General features: G+C 35.2%; 1 protein-coding gene across 4 annotated transcripts in view; it reads left to right on the forward strand.

The window, feature by feature from the left end:
* Spef2 (sperm flagellar 2) overlaps positions 1-20,453 on the forward strand; it is a 164,677-nt gene that overhangs the window by 119,097 nt on the left and 25,127 nt on the right. For 2 of the 4 annotated variants that reach the window (XM_013152903.3, XM_063258064.1), the window contains 6 exons: positions 401-554; positions 2,368-2,493; positions 4,525-4,663; positions 8,230-8,459; positions 16,456-16,562; positions 18,605-18,787. In XM_013152903.3, coding sequence (XP_013008357.1) covers positions 401-554; positions 2,368-2,493; positions 4,525-4,663; positions 8,230-8,459; positions 16,456-16,562; positions 18,605-18,787 — 939 coding nt within the window. Of the gene's footprint in view, positions 1-400; positions 555-2,367; positions 2,494-4,524; positions 4,664-8,229; positions 8,460-12,452; positions 13,619-13,733; positions 13,964-14,083; positions 14,293-16,455; positions 16,563-18,604; positions 18,788-20,453 lie in introns of those variants that run through there. The other 2 variants (XM_063258063.1, XR_010050435.1) reach the window with 2 other exon arrangements.

Here is a 20,453-nt window from a genome sequence, read left to right on the forward strand (position 1 = left end):
CTCCATCAGGGGTCAGTTGTTAAAAACATTAAAAACCACTTATGCAGGAAATTCTTCCACAGGAGACAAAGAGATACAGGAATTTAGAAGAGCAGCAAGGGTTAAATTCAGAGTCTGACACTAAAAACAGAGGAATTTTGACATAATCATGGAACTGTCATTCTCTGGATGTGGCAATAAGAACACATAAGAATGATTTTCAGGCTGGACTTGAGAAAGTGGAAACTTCCTTTCAGATGCTGCAGAAGAGCAACATCAGTGTGCGCTGCCAAGACTGAGCTCAAAGGCAGGGTTGTTTGTAGCACTCTGAGGCTTTAGTGGAATCTAGTGATGACAAAATCCAATAGTTACTGTATTTCATGAATGTATAATGATCAAATTATTGTTATTATACAACTAGGTGGCTGCTGAAATTCATCAGAGGCAGGTGGAAGACGAAAAGGAAAACCAGCCAGCAGACTCAAAAGAAAAGATTCCTCAGATGGGTGGGAATAAAAAGGTCAAGAAGGAAAAGGAGCCACCTAAGAAAAAAAAGGCAGATAAGAAAGCAAAAGGTATTTGTGGTGTTATCCCTCAGACCTGGATGGTTCAATCTCTCCCGAACAGAAAGCAAACATTTCACCAGGTGCCTTAGCGTCTAATACTGGCTATTTTGTTTAAACTAGAGATCTAGATTCTATAAGCTGTAGGGTTAGTTGGTAAATCACATCATATATCCATCCTACCTAATGTCTTTATCTAAATACCGGCCATTCAGAGTGAGATGAATCGCACAGGCAATTTTAAACCTACTAAAAGAGGATCCAAGATGGCATCATGAATTCCAAAGAGTCTGCCAAAGGGGTTGGCAGTTGCTGCAACAAGAAGTGTAAATGCTCTGTGTATATCAGAGCTGTGTTTGAATTGAAACAAGTTCCTCTGTTCCAGAACCCTCCTACCTAAATCTTTGCCTCAGAGACATGAGGGGAAGCAAAGAGGAAAGAAAACCCAGGCTGGGAGAAACTTCCAATTAATCATAGGACTAGCATTCTATTCCTAATAGTACAAACATTATCCACCCCTTTGAATATTTCTACTTGTATATTTTTTAAGTAATCAAGACAAGAAAGGTAAGATGAGAATACATGAAGTCACTCTGCTTATTGATTGCTATCATATATTTATTGGGAATCTACTATGTAAAACAGTTTATGATGGTGTCAAGGACACAACAGTGAATTAAAAACAAAAGCAAGAATCTTAAATAACTGTAGCCTAACAGCAGACACAGACATTTGAAAATAATTAACTTTAATAGGTGAGGTCAAGTACTTAGAAGACAAGGTCCACTCATTCTATCTGAGAGGACAAGGGTACTTACAGGATGGACTACACTTAAGCTAGCATGATAGCAGTCAGAGGAAATCACCAAGTACGGGGAGAGTGTGGTTACTCACTATAAGCAAAGGTAAAGGTGACACCTCAGTGTAGAATAAACCCTCTAGTCCATCTTATATGATCAACAAATAAAAGATACATGCAGCATCTGAAGAAAATTCTTTTTAGTAAAATAAGAAATTGAGTCCAATATTGTAATTAGACATAATAAAAAGAAATACATTGAGGTTAATCTTGCTTTCATTTGTAATCTATATATTCTAAAAATTCCACACATGCAACCTACTATTACAGTAGAATTATCTTACTACAAATTTTGTCTTTATGTTTAAGTCTTCTCCACAAGATTTGAACACCTTGTGGTCAGATTCTGAAGAAAGATTCATTAGGATTATGTAAGTTGAGCCTGTAGTTAGAATCACACTACCACCTCCAGTAAATGAAGCCACAGACAAATACCAATATATTTTCATTTTTGAATTCTCGTATGCAATTATTGAAATTCACATAGTTACATACTAATTAGTAGGTACATAAATAGGTTACAGAACCTTGCATGTCAGTCATGTGTTCTTGAGATCACCCTCTTGTCTTGAATAAAGACTTGGGAAACTAACACAAGAGTCCTCATGGAATATAGCACTTCTGTAGGTGGCTCATGTTATGAGAGTATGTGGGTATTTGCTAATTTCTGGGCCAGTAATCTGGATTTTACCAACGTTGGATTCTCTGCACTTGATACACACTTTTTTTATGATGCTTTACAAAGTGGGGTGTTTCTAGAAGTTCTCAGAAACCACAAGGAAAATTATTCAGGAAGGACTATCAGCATTTTCATCACTCACACTTGGTCACCCTGAGAAGAACAAGGTTTCTTGTTTCTAAACCATTAGAGGTTTACAAATTTATCTTTGTGCTCGATTTGTCCAGGCACTGTATGCATACACTCCTATGTTGACTCTTACTTGGTGTGTTACACTACTCTTTCAGATAAGTCACCACCCACAGCAGAAGCCACTGTGACAGTGACAGCAGAGGAAATGGCTGAAATGGAGAGGAAAAATGAATTGAGACTCAAAATAAAGGAAGAACATATTGCTGCCCTGCAATTTGAAGGTACCAGTGGAAAGCAACTAAGATGATGCTTTTTAGTAGAAAGTAGACCAGTGCCAAACAGCCCATGGCAGTCTCGTAAGTTACCTTAGAATGGTGTATGAGAGTACAAAATCAATCAGACTGAAATGACAACATTCAGGTAGTTGTTTTCATTTGGTCATAGGACAAGCAGATTTTGCTGCTTGTTATGTGAGTCACATATTTTTGCTACAGTCTTAATAGTCTGCAGGATCTCAGAAAGAGATGAAAAGAACTTGGTATGGGTTTAGAAGAGCACATAACTAGACTAATTAAAACCTCAAATAGAAACAAAAATACATATGAAAACTGGGTGATTTTACAGAACTAGATGGGAGACATCTAAAAGTAAGTGGTTTTATGTAACAATGATAATAATAATTTTCCTCTCATTAGGAAAATAATCCCTAATCAAATGCTAACAGACCTGAAAGTGAATTATTGGGAGCAGAGACTATAAAAGAGCTTACTAAGTATCTTCAATAGTTGAGGGCTTTCTTTTGTTCTGTTGACAGCAAAAACTCTACAAGACATACTGTTTTGTGGACTGCATTAATGTGTTATATAGCAATTGAAATTTGAAATATTAGAAAGCTAAGAAAAATAAGGAAAGGAACCATGATCAATATAGTAGGTGACAAAATCCTAAAAAATGCATCACCTTTAGTGACTCAGGAATCATTATCTATTTAGAATACTTTTTAGTTCTTGCTTCTCTCCTTTTCTTTGTCAATTTCAATACCCATCCTACTGCCTGCTTCCCTAACCAGGAATAAAACAAGAAGTACACTGAACACAGGGAGGCCGAGGCTATGAAGAGAGTCAGAAGGCATGCGCATGTTTCTCTTCCTGATTCCAAAGGTGTCCATTAGGTTTCATCTTTCAGTTTATTCAGTACAGGATTTCCAGTGTGGTAAAATTCATTCATTCATATAATAAGAGCTTATTGAGTTTCACCCTACACAAATTGTGTGATGGTTGCTAAAGACATACATCTGTGCACAACTGTAAAACAAAACATAAAATCCAGAGGAAGACAGATGCAAGTCCTGAAATCATTTACAGTATTCTGTGATGCTATAGATAGGAGTACAGAACAGGCAGGAAGATGTCAAGAAATACTCTCAGGAAGAACTAAGAATATGGGTAGATCTGACCAGAGGACAAACTAGAGTGGGGATGGAGAAGAGAATCTTGTGCTAAGGGAGCATATAAAGAGTGTGCTGGTGACCTGCGGTGCATAGGTGAGGGTATGAGCTCCTCAGACTGCAGGAAAGTGTGAAGCCAGACCTTGGAGATCAAATATGCCCTGCCAACAAAATTAAATTTTCCCTATTGCACCTAAGAGCTGATGGAAAAATGTAGGCAGAAAAAGAATGATACGATCACATCTGCAGACAAAACAGAATATTCAGAGTACCCTGGATAGTTTGAGGTGGATTGGAATTGTGAGAAAAGGACAATAGAAAAAGCAGAGCTGAAATTATTGCAATCATTTCAGTGATAGATAAGCAGCACCCAAACTAGATTAGTGAATGGACAAACCCAAGAAAGGTGGGAAATATTTTGGAAGTAAAATCCAGACCTTGCAATGTGCCTGCAACAGCAACAGGCCCAAGAAAATATATGTTTTTTCATAATTTGAACATTGATGAAAAATGTAATGTCACTGCCACCCCAAGGTTCAAAAGTAGAGAAGCATTAGCAAGAGCCTTTGTCCCCACACTTTCTAAAATTTATAAATCATATATGTGTATTCCCTACTCCATTTAGAGAAGAGCATGTTGCTATAAAGTACAATAAATGTGAAATTCAAGTATACTTTTGATTTCAATAACTTCAAAAAGGACTCCAGCACACATTACATTTTGCTTCTTAGAATGGATATTACCTTATCTGCATTGCTATAGTTAAGTGTGCCTGTAACATCACAAACCAAAGCAAGATTTGCTTAAAAGTGAATTCAGTTGATTAGAAAATGCATGAAAAATACTTACTTTTCTTTTTAAATAGAGAAAGCTACACAGTTTCGACTTGAACTGATAAAAGCAAAAGCAATGACCGCCCTTGAAGATGCAGTAACCCAGGTGATCGATGTCTATAAATTTATGGAAAAGTGGCTTGGTGAGAGGTATTTGAATGAGATGGCCAGGTAAAGTATTACACGTCTTTTAAAAAACACATTTTGTTAGCTTCTAAGTGCCAAAATAGGCAAAGATTTTTGAAGTGTTTATAAATTTTAAATATCTTTACAAATTTAAATTTGACCTTGGAGGAAATCATATTTATAAATATGTGAAGTCAGTTTTACAATTGCATTTATATTGCCTCTTTGTAAGCAGTGAAGTGTGTATGAATGAGTTCCCTTACAGTACTCAATTTTGTGTATTATTTATGTGTCCAATTTTCACATTACTTAATGGGAACTTTAGTGTGCAAGGTAAGATTATAGACCTCTTTAGAGTATTTTTAAGAAGTAAGATTATGTTCCATATCTTTCCAGTGCCAGACTTATTATCAGTAAGAGCAAATTCATGAGAGATTAAAAATCAGTCATTGGAATAGTTTGCTAGCTAGGCTGATTTCAAGGGCCTCACAGATTCTCATTGCTAGTGAAGGACAGTCACTTTCTCCTCTTTTTTTTATTTAAGATTAAAAAAACACAGAAAAGCAATACAGACAAACAAACACAATAATAGTATTATAAGTTTACAAAGCAAGATAATAGGATTTGACAATGATTATAATATTGTATATTGTTACCTTCAAGAGGGTTGCTTAAATTAACAGATATAGATGTGTAAAATTAATCTAAACATATGAATATTAACTGTTCTTTTCCAGTAACTAATACAATTAGTAGTATACTCAGTTTAGCTATCATATATATTTGTAAATTTATGTCTTTTTCCTTTTCTTTCCCTACTTCCCCTTATTCTAAAAATACTTTTCCTCTTTGAACAGATTCTTACCCTTACACAATATTCATTGTATATTTTGGGAGATACATAATTTTGCAGTTTCTTACACTAGGGAAACAATATGGTAATTACACATGTGAATTTGATTTATTTTTCTTATGAGTAGAGTCTCAAGTTGCATCCATTTACTCATAAAAGTCTCAATGCAATCTTTCTTTATAGCTGAGTACTATTCCATTGTATAAAAATACCACTTTTTTTTTTAATATCCATTCCTTGATCAATAGGCACTTGGGCTGTTTCCAAGATCTGGCTATTACGAATTGTGCTGCCATAAACATGGGTGCACATATATCACTGTGGTATGATATTTTTAATTCTTCTGGGAAAATGAGAAGTGGAATAGCTGGGTCAAACGGAACCTCTAATCCTAGCTTTCTGAGGAATTTCCACACTGGTTTCCACAGAGGTTGTACCAGTCTCACTGCCACCAACAGTGTAGAAGGGTTCCGTAGGACAGTCAGTTTCATGCTTTTCTAGCCTACTAGAAATAATCAGCTCAGCAGACTGGAAATGCTCTTATTTGAGAAGAGGATTCCGATTGTGTAGGACACCAGGAGTCTCACATTACCACAAATTACTGGCATACCTAATTGTTTTGGGCTTCGTCAAAACAATTTGAGCTTAGTAATTCAGAAATTACCAAGCAAGTAGGATACAAATGGCACATCTTCTCAGAAACAGCAACTACCACAGGAGAAAAAGGGTTTTGGCTTTCCTTTCTCCAGTTCTTGTGTCATAATGAAACTTCCAGTGTAAAGTCTTCAACCTAATTGTTTAGAACTATTGTTTCACAGTAAAATATATACATTTTAAAAATATATAATTTTTAAAATATATATATTAAAAATATATATTTTAAAAGATGCACATAGCATAATTCAGTCAGTGCCAGCTGCAGAATTCTGCTCACAAATGACATGACTTCCTTTATTCTTAGGACTCATGGTTTCCATTCATGTGGCCATCAAGTGTAAATGGTTATTATTTTTTATCCAGTTCTCTTATTTGTATGTATATCTACCTTATGGATCTATAACTTGCTATCATGTATTGTGTCCACAAGAAGGGCAGTTAAAACACAGAAATACGAGAGTGGAGGGGAGGGATGAAATCTCTTTGAACTTCAAACCCTTCCTTCCACCCCCCTGGCATATTTTTCCCCTTCTACCTTTTTTCAAATTTGTCATTATGTGTTGTACGTGATGTTCACGTTCATCTTAGGGAGTAGGTACATGTACTGAACGTGTCCAGTTCCCTTCCCTTCCCGCCTTCCTTTCTCCCTTCATCTCTAGATCCTGTCCTCACATTTTCATTTTCGTGATTATTACTATTTTTTATTATTAGTTTGTGCTTGTCACCTAATGATTACATTCATTGTGGGCAGTTACTAAATGCACATGTCACATCTTAATTCTTTTTATGTCCCCTCCCTCTCTTTTCCTTCCCACCCTTGATCTCCTGCTTCCCTTCTATTTGCATAAGATGTATTCTTCCTTTCCTTTTATTAGTCTTTTACTTTGCTCTTTGTACTTTGGCTTACTTCTGGCAGTGTTCCACCAGGAGGCGCACACCTGTTTTTGATATCCTGGTTTTGAATGGATCTCAGTCTACCTATGGAGATTCTCTTCACAAGTAAACTCCATTCATCTACTCCCCAGCACAGAAACACTCTAAATCACAATGAACTAGCTATGATAATTGGTGATAATACATACCACACTGAGACTCACAAAGACAGCATTCTGGATTTGAATTCAAAAAGGGCATCTTTGAAAGACAGCAACTAATGCTAAGTTTTCAGTATATGAATATGTTGATGAAGCTAATTATATAAAGGCAAATTAAATAAGCATTTTATTGTGATGTGTAACCTTTCATTATAAGATATAAATAGTATCCTTTCTTCAGCACCATGATATTTTATGTCATGTATAAAGTCTCTCTAGCCTTTAAAATGGCCCTTTGAGAATATTGAGTATATCCTCAGTATAGTTTGAACTGATGACCTATATTATTTCAAAACAAGTAAGAGAGACACATGTCGCTGGATTCATGACAAAGGTAGGGAATTCAGAGAGCCTAGGTGACTTGCTACAGGTCCATGGCTAGTGTCCTAGGTAAGGGTTCTGATCCTAAAGCTCTTTCTACATTTCCTTTCTGCATTGGTGGTTGTAGACTCAGGAGCTCCCTAGGAAGTGTCACTTTTGTGGAGATAGCAATGTAGTGAAATGTAGTGAAAATGGGTTTTATGCATCCGAGGAAACAGACACTTTTCTAGAAATATATTATCAAATGTGACTCACTCTAGAATTTATTTTAACTTTAAATAAAATATATTCCAGTGGTCATATTTTACATTATAAACTGCCATATCACCTTATTCTGGTTCACACCTAAAATGGAATCTAAACTTTGATATCATATTTCTTATACAGTGAAATATGCTCCAATACTAATAAAACTCTTATTTAATGGATTCTTATTTGTTCACCTTTATACAACATATGTAACTATTAATTGTGCAATAAGTACATACTTGATTTTAATCTACATTTTTGTGTACTCTTTTAGCCAAATACATTTGAGAGTAAATTGAAGTTCTTAAATACACAGATTGAATTGTCTAATTTAACTTTAGAATGTGTGCTTTTCTGTGTATATTTCTTATAAATGCACAAGGCTAATCTCATAGGATCTTTAACGGAGATAAACCTGTTCATTTTGTTACTTTCAGTATAGAAAAATTAACTGAAGTAGCTCGCTATCACATTGAAACAGCTACAAAAATTCAGCATGAGCTTTATTTAGACCAAGAAGAATTCTTCATTAATGACGATATAAAAGTCTTCCCAGATCCTCCTCCACCAGAACGTCCTCCGCCTGTAGAAAAGGAAGAAAATGGTACCCTGACCATCGAACAGCTTGACAATCTTGGAGATCAGTTCTTAGACATAGCCCCTAAAGGTATGAAAACTAATTATGAAAAGAGCACAGAAAAGATCATGATTAACTGAGTTACTCATTACTTCTCCACAAGTAAAATCAACCCTGTTGGACTCTGTGACACCCTCAAGACCTCTTGCTTTATTCCAGTTATCAGATATTTGCTGTGCATAGCATACTTTGAATTAAAGCAGCAGGAGAATCACAATGGCTAGGTAATACTTGAGCAGTATGATGCTCTTCCAACCCTGGTCATTTTTCCTTCTTGTCCACCTTTGTTGGCAAGTTGGTAAAATTAATTATTAGCTCTATCTGACAGTTGGAAAAGTGTGCATAATTCTTATTTGGGTTTTAGATTGGGATTACTAATTTGTGTTTGTCTATATTGTAAAGGGAGACTAAGGAATATATTTGTCTACTTAATTTGTTCAAATATATATGCACATCTCATTTTCTGTGCATAAATTATTTAGTTCCTTTTTGGAGCCCAATAGCTTCTGAAAGGACTTTGACAACTCAGGCTTCTCCTGCTTCCAGGTATTTTTCAATGAATCCCACATGGAATTCAGATCAATCATGCAGGATTATCATTGTATGTTTTAGGACTGAACACTATATCACACAGTATTTGAGTAATTTGCCTAGGGTCATAAACTATTCAGAACTCTTCAGATTTAAAGTACTTAGTCCATCTCACTGAACTAAGTTGCCACTCACGAACAAGTTTAGTTTTTCAGTATACCTCACCTATTAGAATATTATCATTCTTGCCTAAAGAATAGTCAATGCACACTTTTTAAAAATAGTCCAGCATTTCCAAAAATCCACACTGGTAAAAAAAAAAACACAATAACAGCAACATTAGTTTAGAAGATTAACTCTATAACCCATTGGGATAAAAAGATGTGAACAGACATTTATCTGTTTTCAGAATATGCTAGAGAATGGGAATTGGGCCAGCAAACCCTATGGTCTCCACCAGAATGGAATAAATCCTCTGACTCAAACCCCCAGATTTATTGAGGAACAACAAAGGTATAGAGTTCCGTTGAGGGCAGATGTTTTATTTTAGGTAGCTGAGCAAGCAAGTAAGGCATGGTGACAATCTAGTTGAATAATTAGCTTTTATCTGATTGTTCTCTAGGGATCTCCTTTGGTTTTTTTTTTTCCCTTAAGATCTATCTTTGCTCAAACTGGCAAAACATACCCTCTTCAAGATGTTTAGATTCTTGAGAGTTAGTTTTCAATTAGAGTCAATTAGAGCAGACATTGACTGAGTCAATTAGAGCAGACATTGACTTGTTGGTGTCACAAGGAACTCCACAGTAGAGCAGAACAATTCTAGAACATGGTAGAAATAGGAAAAAAGAACAAAGGAAGTAAAGGAAGGAAAGAGGGAGAAATACTTACAATTATAAAAAGCAGAAGTAAAAAGTTAGAGGGTAATTAAAAGAGGTAGGTCAAAAATAAAACAACATGGGTTCTTTCTGGGAAAGGATCAGCACTTGACAACAGTGCTCAAGATCACCAACAAGAACCAGAGTGCAGTCAATGAGGCTGGGCAGGGAAGACTTTGTGGAAGGAGAAGTGAAGGGAATAAAGAGTGACTTGGCAACAAAAAATGCATTTAAATCTGTGAGAACAGCTGCTAGAAAACATATATATCTGAGGTCTGAGGATGGGATGATGGATGGTAGGGCAGTGGTCAGGAGACTCAGCACTTCCTTCCCCAGCTGCATAAACTATAGGTGGATGGAGGGAAAGGCTTTAAGGAGCCTCCGGTACCCGCTCAGGCTGGAGAACTAACCCAGCTGGACATTATCATTAGAACAGAATTCAAAAAAGTGTGTAACACTATGTGATTTAAAGGTTTTTACAATTCAGAATGAGTTATGATGTATAAGAAAAAAATATATATATATGTTTGAAACTATATATGCTGCATATATTATTTTTAAGTATGTATAAAACACTTATGATTGTGTTACATATTTTGTTGGAGATGGTATTTATTATTGTTTTTTCTCTTACTATAAAAAGAAGGAACATCATGCAAAATCCAGTGAAACAATTGAAAATGCTTGCATCATCCCATCACTCAGCACATCCATGCATACCTCAGAATCAGGGTAACTGAGGCAGCAGAGCCAGGCTCTTTCCATTAACTGTCATCACAGCAAACATCCCTGTGAGCAAACTCGCAGAACAGAAGGAGATGGAACGAATTTTTCTGACCTATAACAATAGCCAATTTGGCATAGTTACTCTGTGTCAGACTCTATGCTAGCATTTTTAATCTGTAAATTTGCTTTTGCCCATCTTAACCTATGACAAGATGGACCAAAATCAGACAGCTCTTTCAAGTCGGCCTCTTGTCAAATGATCATTATATGACTATTTGCAAGTTGCGTAATCTTTTCTTCAGTTCTTAACTGGTAAAAATGTTAGTAAAGTTGCTTATGTCATGGAATTCATATGAATATTCAAGCAATTCATATACTTATAGTTTTTAAAAAGGACATAGTGCATAAAAGCTGCAATCTGAGTGGAACATAAGCCATTATGATTTAATTACATAATTATACCAATGCCATATTAGTGTATAATATACAAAATCACACAGTAGAGATAAAACTGATTTTATTATTATTTAAATGTTAGTTTGGTATCCTGAGGTTACAAAATTATTCCAGAGTGCTTCCAGAAAAAAAAAAATGCTGCCTGGTAGAATTAAGCCATGATGTTATATGGCTCCCTAGGGACTCTACACATCCTAAGTACATCAGGAAGGAAGACATCCTTTCTTCAAAAGAAACAATTTGTAGTTTATTGAAACTAGAGCACTTTTAACAGTGTTCTCTAGTCCCCATGTAAATTATTAAAATATAATATATAATACCTGCCATATAATGTCATTATATAATGTCATATATTATAGGTCATAACAAATGTATAATATATAATAACATATATTATATACTATATTGTATAGTTTTATATATTTTATTTTTATATATACAGGTATTATAGTACATACATATTATTTCATATTTTATATAAAATTTTGAAATATGAAATATTGCATATTTCATATTTTATGTAAAATATTTTATATTTCTTATATACAGGTATTATCATTTGTGTATATATATATATATATATATACCTGTATATAAGATGTATATTCCTATCAATGTGTATAATACCTATAGAGACTTGGTTCACAGCTCTTTTGACTTCTGTTTAAGAGCTACCTGAAGAGCAAATTCTATACCCTCATCCCTTCTTCAAAAGGGTAGCACTTAGGTGTTCAAAGCCTGTAACACTGCTCTCCTTCGAACTCACTTGGGGATCTTTCTATGGTGAATTCCTTTCACAACATCAAATACAGATCCAGAAATGCAGCAGTGAATCTAGAGGCTTTTGCCACTGGTAAAACTGTGGACAGAGTTTCAAGGCTGTCTTCGGGATAAAATATAAGTCTCATGAGGTCCAAGAACTTTTCTGACAAATCAAATTATATGCTTAGAATTGAAGATAATGTCTTCTGGAAAAAGCTGACCACAAATCTAAAAGCATAAGAGCTATCTAAATTAATGGAAACTAAGGCTTTATTCTATGACAAGATACTTATTTTTTCACATTTATTGACCAACATTTATGTCTCTATAGCAGACATCAGGCATGACCTGATGTAAAGACTGTCACATTGTCCAGTATTCAAACTTATGAACACAGCAACACTGAGTAAGGAATCACTGTGCACTTTAATTTTCCTAGCCAAAAAATGGTGATAATAATAATTGGCTTCTGTCCTTAACTATTAAAGAAGGGGAACAGATTACAAGGATTAAATGATAAAAACCAGTTAAAGTACTTACCAGAATTCCTGGTAAGTAATAAACATTCAATATAACTTTTCCAGAAATAAAGAGCAACTGTGTGTGGTTGGGGGGCATTGAAAACTGGGGACATTGTGATTATTTAAAATAACAACATGGAGTTGTTTTAAAGGCAGGAATCCTTCAGATGATATAAGTCAAGTCACTGAAAAACAGAAAAGAATATGGAAAATTGACCACTATCTCCCAAGGAAAAACAATCAATTTTTGAAAATTTGGCTTAAAAAATATCCTTGGCTTATTTATGATGAGTTATTAAATCTTATGTTCTGTGCCCTGTGCCGAAAGCACGGAGTGAAGTCAGGGGGACGTCAAGTGAGTTTATTTTACGGCACTGACAACTTTAGGACTGAATTTCTCAATGCACATCATATCAGCGAGGCTCATGCTAAAGCTTTAATAATGGAAGCAACAAATAGTTCTCCAGTAAACAGAGCTGCCACTGAACTAATGGTGAGGACCATGAGCAAAGTAACCTTTGGGAGAGTAGAGAACTTATTCAGATCATGCCATGCAATTGCTAAGACTGGACGCCCCCTCAAAGATTTTATTTGGATGTGCAAGCTGGATGACATGAAAGGTGTTGATATTGGCTCAGTCTTCAGAACTAATAAATCAGCAAGGACATTTACATATTTTATTGCTGAAGTGGAACGAAAAAATCTGAAAGAAAAACTAGAAAAAACTAAATTTTTCTCTATCATTAGTGATGGAATCATAGATAGTTTCATGGAGGAGGCTGAACTTGTCTACGTCCAGTTCGCTCAGGCAGGAAAAGTGCATTGTCAAATCGTTGGGTTACAGATAATAGAAAGGAAGGATTCCGTGACCATAAGAAATGCCATTGAAAAAATTCTAGAGATAAATCTTCAACTTAGGCTGTCAAGCCAAGACTGGGCAAAGAAACTGGTTGGTTTTGGAAGCAATGATACCTTTGGAATGGAGGAGGGGGTGAGTAGAGTGGCCCTGCTTCTGAAAGAAATCCAACCATGTGTGCAGACCGTGTACTGCTTTGCACATCACCTTGAACTAGCGTACAAGGCAGTGTTCCAGAACATTCCTCTGTACGACGACATCAAAGAACTCCTCCACAGCATTTGGCACTTCTATCACAACTCTCCTCTTCAGAAGAGCTCTCTGATAAACACTTTCAAAAGCCTTCGGCTTCCACCCGTGATGCCTTCTCAAGTAGAAGACAAGAGATGGCTTCGAGGATTACAAGAGGCCCTCCAGAACTTTCTCAAGGGATTTCCTGCCATTGCCCAGCAACTGCACTCAGTAAGTAATACTGAAAAACCATATTATATTACTTTTTTCCAAATAAAAGCAAATAATTTTATCGAGCTTCTTGGAAGAGAGATTTTGAGAAAGATGACCAAAGTGCTATTTCCAGCTTACATTACAGACAGGTGTCGGCAGAAGTTCCAGCAGCCAACAGAAAGCCAGAGAACTTCTGGATCGCCTTCTCCAAGCTGATGTTGTTAAATTTGCCCATTTCTTGCTGGATGTTATTAACGTTCTCAGTATTCTGTCCTGTGTCAATCAGAACAGAAATTCCTCAATTGCTGACATATTTGCCACGTTGGAGGCAACTCTGGAAATGCTCCGGATGTATCAAACAAGGTGAGAGATGGAAGATGCTGTCAGACAGAGCAAACAATTTGATTTGGGAAATTATTTGCCAGATACTTGGTTGCTTAATTCTTTCTTTGGGTGTTTTGTTTTGTTTCGTTTTCTCTATAGACCAGGGCCAAAAGAATATAGGGTAGCTTCAGTCACACACTTTCACGGTTACTCTCTCAGAGGAAAAGATAACATTGCTGCTGTGAGAAGCGTGGTTCTGACACATCTTATCAAGAGACTGCAAGGCTGCTTCAGAGATGCCAGCCCAGATGTGGTAAAGGCAACCATAATTGGAAGCTTTAAATTGTGGCCCACAAAGATAAATCAAGGTAACTTACATGTGCCTACTCTGAAACTATTTTTTTTTATCATATGAGTCTCTTATATAGGTGAATATTTGTTGTATCTTAACTGCAGAATTTGGAGAAAAAGAGGTAGCTATCCTGATGGCACATTATGAACCAGTATTAGAAGGTGCCAATGTTCAGATAGGTGATGTGGACAATGAATGGAGCATGCTAAAATTAGAGATTTATGCCAGGTAAACAAAAAAGAAAGTTGAATAAATTTGTTAATATGTATACATATTTGAGTAAAACTCATAATTCTCGATTTTTTTGTGCTTTTTTTATCTTCTCTTTTAGATTTCGGAACATTAAGAAATTGACCTGGGATTTTGTAAATTCCATTTATTCCCACAAGTATCCAAATATTCTAATGCTGGTGGACTTGGTGCTAGCCCTCCCAGCATGTTCAGCTGAAGCAGAACGTGGTTTTAGTCAGATGAAACGAACCAGATCACATTTGAATGCTAAAGTGGAGGCTGAAAGAATGACAGATATCCTGGTTATTCAGTTGAATTCTCCAGACATTAATAATTTTGATCCCAAGAAAGCTATCCATTTATGGAACACAAGAACCTCATTTGCAATGAGTGACCCAGGACCTAATTCAAATTGCTCATCAAACTCAGAAAGCCAGGATGAAAGTGATGGGTGATATGGCAAATGTTGAATTCATCATTGCTCATAATAAATAAATAAATATCTTTCAAAAAAATCTTAGGGTCAAATTGAAAGAGTGCTTCTTTTTTTAATCTTTACACAAAATTTCTAAGCGTCTCTCTCATTGCATTAGATATGAAAATGATACTATTACGTGCCTTGACCACTTGAACAGGTCAAATATTAAATAGTTTTCATATTTCACTTTAAGGTCTTCAGATAAACAGTTTCAGTGTAAATTGAAAGTTTTGCCTTAAAACTCTTTGTTTCCCAATGCAGCCACTATAGATGGTAGAAATATACTGCACACTTAGCAGAACTTTTAAACACGTTAGTTCTTTACAGATGGTTTTAATAGATTTTATTCATAGTTTCATCTTGAGGAACATGACTAATTTATTTCTCATTTATCGGTAAACCAAAGTGGTTTCATAGAAAGTTTCATTTGCTAAAAATTCTACTATCTAGGTAAATATCCTCATCTTTATAAAATTAGATACTAATTGTTATTATCAAAAAAATAAAAATTCCACAGTTGCTACCCAGAATAATATCTTCCAAATCATAAAGCCCATATTTGGTTTGAACCACTGACATTCTAAAGGGATGACTGCATTTTCCTAAGGGTTAGAGATCATGGTAAAGTTCATGTGGACTTTTCAAAATGACAAAAACTAGGTGTAAAACATTTGGATGTTACGTCTTGTTTCACTCTTTTTATTTTTAAACAAAGAATAGCTTTTGTATTCTGGACCTGAAAGATTCCTGGATATAAGTTAACAGTCTCTTCTGGCTCTAGAAGGTACTTCTGTTGTGTGCATGGGCTAGGAATTTTTTTATAGATACATTAATTTGTTTTCCTATTTATTTAATGCATGTGCATGCAATTTGAAATGAGAAATAAAGTCGATATCACTTTTAGATGGATAAGACAGAGTAATGTGTATGATCAAAGCATTTTAAGTTCAGTGATATTTTATGAAATAGATATTGAGTCAGTTCACTGATTAAATCAGTGCTTCCAATCTAATGATTTAACAATTCAAATCTCCCTACTTTTATAAAAAGCAAAAAAAAAAATGCTAAAGGGAAAGATGAAGATAAATGTTTCACCCTACCTGTAATGGTAATCTGCATGCAATTGAAACACTTTCATTTTATATTTACCAAAGTAGTTTACTCTGTGCCCTACGGCATTTGGAAACTTTAGAATAATATTTTTAAAAATTCAACCTACTTTGAATAAGAAGGCTTAATTTTGCTATTTTACTCAATCTGAAATGAATTATTACTAAGCAGAAAAAGACACGACTTAAATAATGGGAAACAATAAAGGGAAATAGTGGGAAAGAATCTGAAGAAAAGGTTTTTTTCACATTCAAAATATCTAAAGATTATAGTGCTGAATAACATTTAGAAAATGATTATTTTAACAAAAGAAAAAATCTTATCACAAAATATAACTAAGTATTCTTCATTTTATTGTAGGCATAATGGGAAATAAAACATTTAATGACATTCTACTTGATCTGGTAACCCTGAACCTTGGAACAAATAGCCTTCCGAGTAGTTGGATGCATCTCACACAGTCTGAAGTAAGATTCCATTTGTTTGGTTTTAAAAATTTAATATTATTTTAATTTATCAATGAATCAATAATGACCAGTTTTCGTAAAGTTTCTGGCAGTTAGTAACCAATCAATAAAATTAGAATGAATGAAGCAGTGAATGAACTTGAAACTCATACACATAATATGCACATGCTCAGTACGCTGATGGTCTGGCAGTCAATGAACTGTTACAAAGATTGCCAGGTTGGGGGTGGGGGTTTAGCTCAGCAGTATAAGCGCCTGCCTTGCAAGCAGGCAATCGTGAGTTCAATCCCTGGTACTGATAAAAACGAAAAAGACAAAAAAAAAAAAAAAAAAAAAAGATTGCAAGGTCAATCTGGAGAGTTTCTACTGCTCCCAGATGCAATCGTCTAGTAACAGTAATACTAGATGATAGCAGTGGTAGGTGATTCTAGCAATCTTTCATTTTCTTCACAATCATTTCCTTAAGAATGTCTCAGAAAACAAAACAGTAAAGAACATTTCACCAATTGTCTGAAGAGCCCTTGCCTGGACACAGTTACAATCTTTATTTCTCCTCTTTAGAAAAGTACAAAATTAATAGGGCTCCATGTGTAAATAACTTATGTAACATTAAGCAAAACATACAAGTGTGATGGAACACTTTCTAGGTGGCAAAACACTTGGGAGTTGTTGTGGTTAGATTGGTAGAACATAGAGAACAAGAAGGAACTGGTTATTTTCACCACTATACAATCGTCTTCTGTCATGTGAACCTTATCTCCTCAATAGGTTACTCAAATGTCACTAGGGCTATGCATTTGTTTACTTACTGAGTATCTTAAATGTTGCTTGGGCAGGTGTCATTTCAACCAGGAGATTCTTGTTTGCAAGAGATAACGCTTGTGTATCTGCTTGTTTGCTTTATGTCAACTATTTTTTACATGCTTTTTATCTAGAATATTGTTGCCTTTTATATTTGTTTCTATTAAAATGTAAGAATAAGTTCTGGTTATTTCCTTTGATTAATCTGCATTTGTTTGTGAACGGTAACCTATAATTTTGTGCTATAATCTATAAAAATTCATGATGTAAGTACATTAGATATAATTTTTATATTTCTCCAGAACTCAGTGGTATTCTTTTACAATACAAAACAAACACGTTTGAGACACTGAAAATAAATAGGAAGTGTCAAAAGATCTGCACAAGGAAAAACTGAAAAAGGGAGAAATGTTAACGTATCAGCGAGGAAAAGTCTGTGTTATGAAATGAAAAGATAAAAAAGACATCTCTTTATTGTCAATTATTCATAATACAAAAATGATGAAACTTGAAAGAAGAAAATGAATGAAAATTTTCAATAGTGGCCAATGATTACAGTAATTCTATGGGTGGCATTGACAGAGTCAACAAACATCTAACCAGCTATCCTGTAATCAGAAAGTGAGGAAAAATATCATTACAAAATATTTATGCACCTTATAGACCAAACATAATAAAAATCATTTGTTATTTATGCAAAACCAGGGAGTTCCCAAATTCATTTACAATTTAGACTAGGCCTTAAAGACCAAGTAGCTGAAAAACATGGAATAGCAAAATATCAAGTGGGACATTCACCATCAACATCTTCACCATTCTTCTACATTTAATGGGGAAACATTTCATTGGAGTTACAACCCACAGAAAAAAAGTAAAGGCCAACACAACAGTGTAAAGTGTGTTGTTCAAAGAAAGACATAATGCAGACACAATTTGGAAGAAGACTAGATATTACTGTCTAGATTGTAATGTTTCATTGGATGTTAAAGTTAAACATCCAATGTTTCATTGGATGTTTAAAATATACCATACACAGAAAAATTATTGAATAAGTTTGATGGAATTGTGATTTTTTACATTTCCTGTTATATTATCTTACAAAAATTAATAAAGGTGCAATTTTTGATGATTATATATTTCAATAATTGGGTTGGTAAGTGGTGAATATTTAAAGTGTAGAACAGATAGAGCTTCAAGAGAGCCACACAAATATTCCAGTGACATCTCTCGTTTTCTTCCAGCTACAAGAGTTAACATCTTTACTAGTGGTGAATTCTGAGTTCGTGGACTGCTGGAAATTCCTGTTAGTCGCAGCAATGCCTTGGCCCATCCCCCAGGAGGAGGAGCTCCTTGAAACCCTGCAGAGGTTCAAGGCGGTAGATGAGGCACAGACCGGCACCATCAATTTTGAGCAGTATATGCAGGTTGCTATTGGGCCTGGTGGGTTAGTAATGCACAATATCATTGATCTAAGGAATGTCTTATTCACTGATGTCATGACAGATGTCTTGGGCCAGGGTTTGCTCTTCGGAAGCTCACAGCTAAACAGCACAGACTATCTCAAAACTTCAAGTGAAAGTCTGGCTTCCATTCTTAAGGAAAGCGTCAGAGAAAACCAAACACATTAGACAATTAAGTGTTCTGAAAGAAACCACATAAACTTCATTGTCTGTCCCATAAACTGCTATGCTGTGCACATGCTTAATGATTTTTACTCTTAGCCATCCATTAATTTCAGATGGAGGGCCTTTAATAAGAACACTGTCCAATACCCAACCCTTAGGACTAGCAAAAACAGTGGGGGAAGGCGCGAGGTTGTCTCTCTCTTTGAGGTAAGATAGTGGTAAAAGGTAAGATTGTCTTTAAGAAGTTGAGTCTAAAATCTCTGAGCAAATGAAAATCCCATTTAGCAGATCTAGAAGGGATTGAAAATCACCATCATAGAGTTGGTTGAAGTTATGAATGGATGAGACCACCTTTGGAAATTAGTGAATAATCCAATAGCATTATACAGATAGGATAAAACTGGTGACTTCTGCCAAAGTAATTTTAGTAGAATAGTAAGTTCAGAAGTCAGACTATAGAGCTTTGGGGAAAGGAGCAGGTCTTTAGAAGGTAGATTGATTAATAAAGAGACACATGATAGAAAGGAATTCTATTCATTAAGCTGATTATATGAAAATTTCACTCAATTTTGAAAAAGTTTAAGTAAGAAAGGAGTGAGAATGAAATTTCATAGCTGAGAGGGGCCTGAATTATTAATTTTGTCTCTACTGATTGAATTCACCCTATTGATCACCATTTCACTTCACTAGTAGGCAACAAAAGAGGAAAATGTTCACACAGCACTAACAACTGAAACAGGATGATGGTCTGTAGCATCTCACATGTGTTTCACCATTAAAAGATAGCATTCCTTGCCACTTTTTCTTTACTTCTCAATGAATAGATGCCATGCTTTTTAAAAGACAATCCTAAACTTCTTGGGCTCATACAGTTGAGCCAGAGGAAACAACATTTGAATTCTAAGGAGATTCGTCAGAGATTATCAAAATAAGGGTTAGCTTATTGAGCTCCAATATACCTATTTCCCAAAGAGAGTAGTTCATAATGTATCACTGTCTTGGACTTTCAGTTTGTTAGGTGAGTTTATTTGAAGAAAAAAAAACAAGAAAAATATTACAGTATATCTGTAGATGGCTTAAGATTTTAACATTTGGGAACTGGTAAAAACCATCACTATTTACAGTATGTGTCAGTTAACACAGGATATCAATTTGAACATCCTCTTGTACAAACAGGAGAACAAATTGTGGTAGCATTTTTACCAAAGTGTTGAGCCAAACCAGAAAGCTCCTTTACCAAAAGTGTGAATTTCTTAGAGATAGCGGGAAACCGCATTTAGTAGAAACTTGGAAATATTTACTTGAACACTGTGTTTTGGGAAAAGCTGATTTCTGAGCTTTGCCCATTCCCCGAAACCTCAGATCTATTCCTCAGAAGCCATGAGATGCTGATGCTATTTGGAGAACTGCCTTTTAAAGATTTGCAACCTTTGCTATCTCACTAAAACAATAGTATGATTCTCCC

This window comes from Cavia porcellus, unplaced genomic scaffold, assembly GCF_034190915.1.
Source record: "Cavia porcellus strain 051 isolate PalLab524CR breed Dunkin Hartley unplaced genomic scaffold, mCavPor4.1 scaffold_11, whole genome shotgun sequence".
Taxonomy (NCBI): Eukaryota; Metazoa; Chordata; class Mammalia; order Rodentia; family Caviidae; genus Cavia; species Cavia porcellus.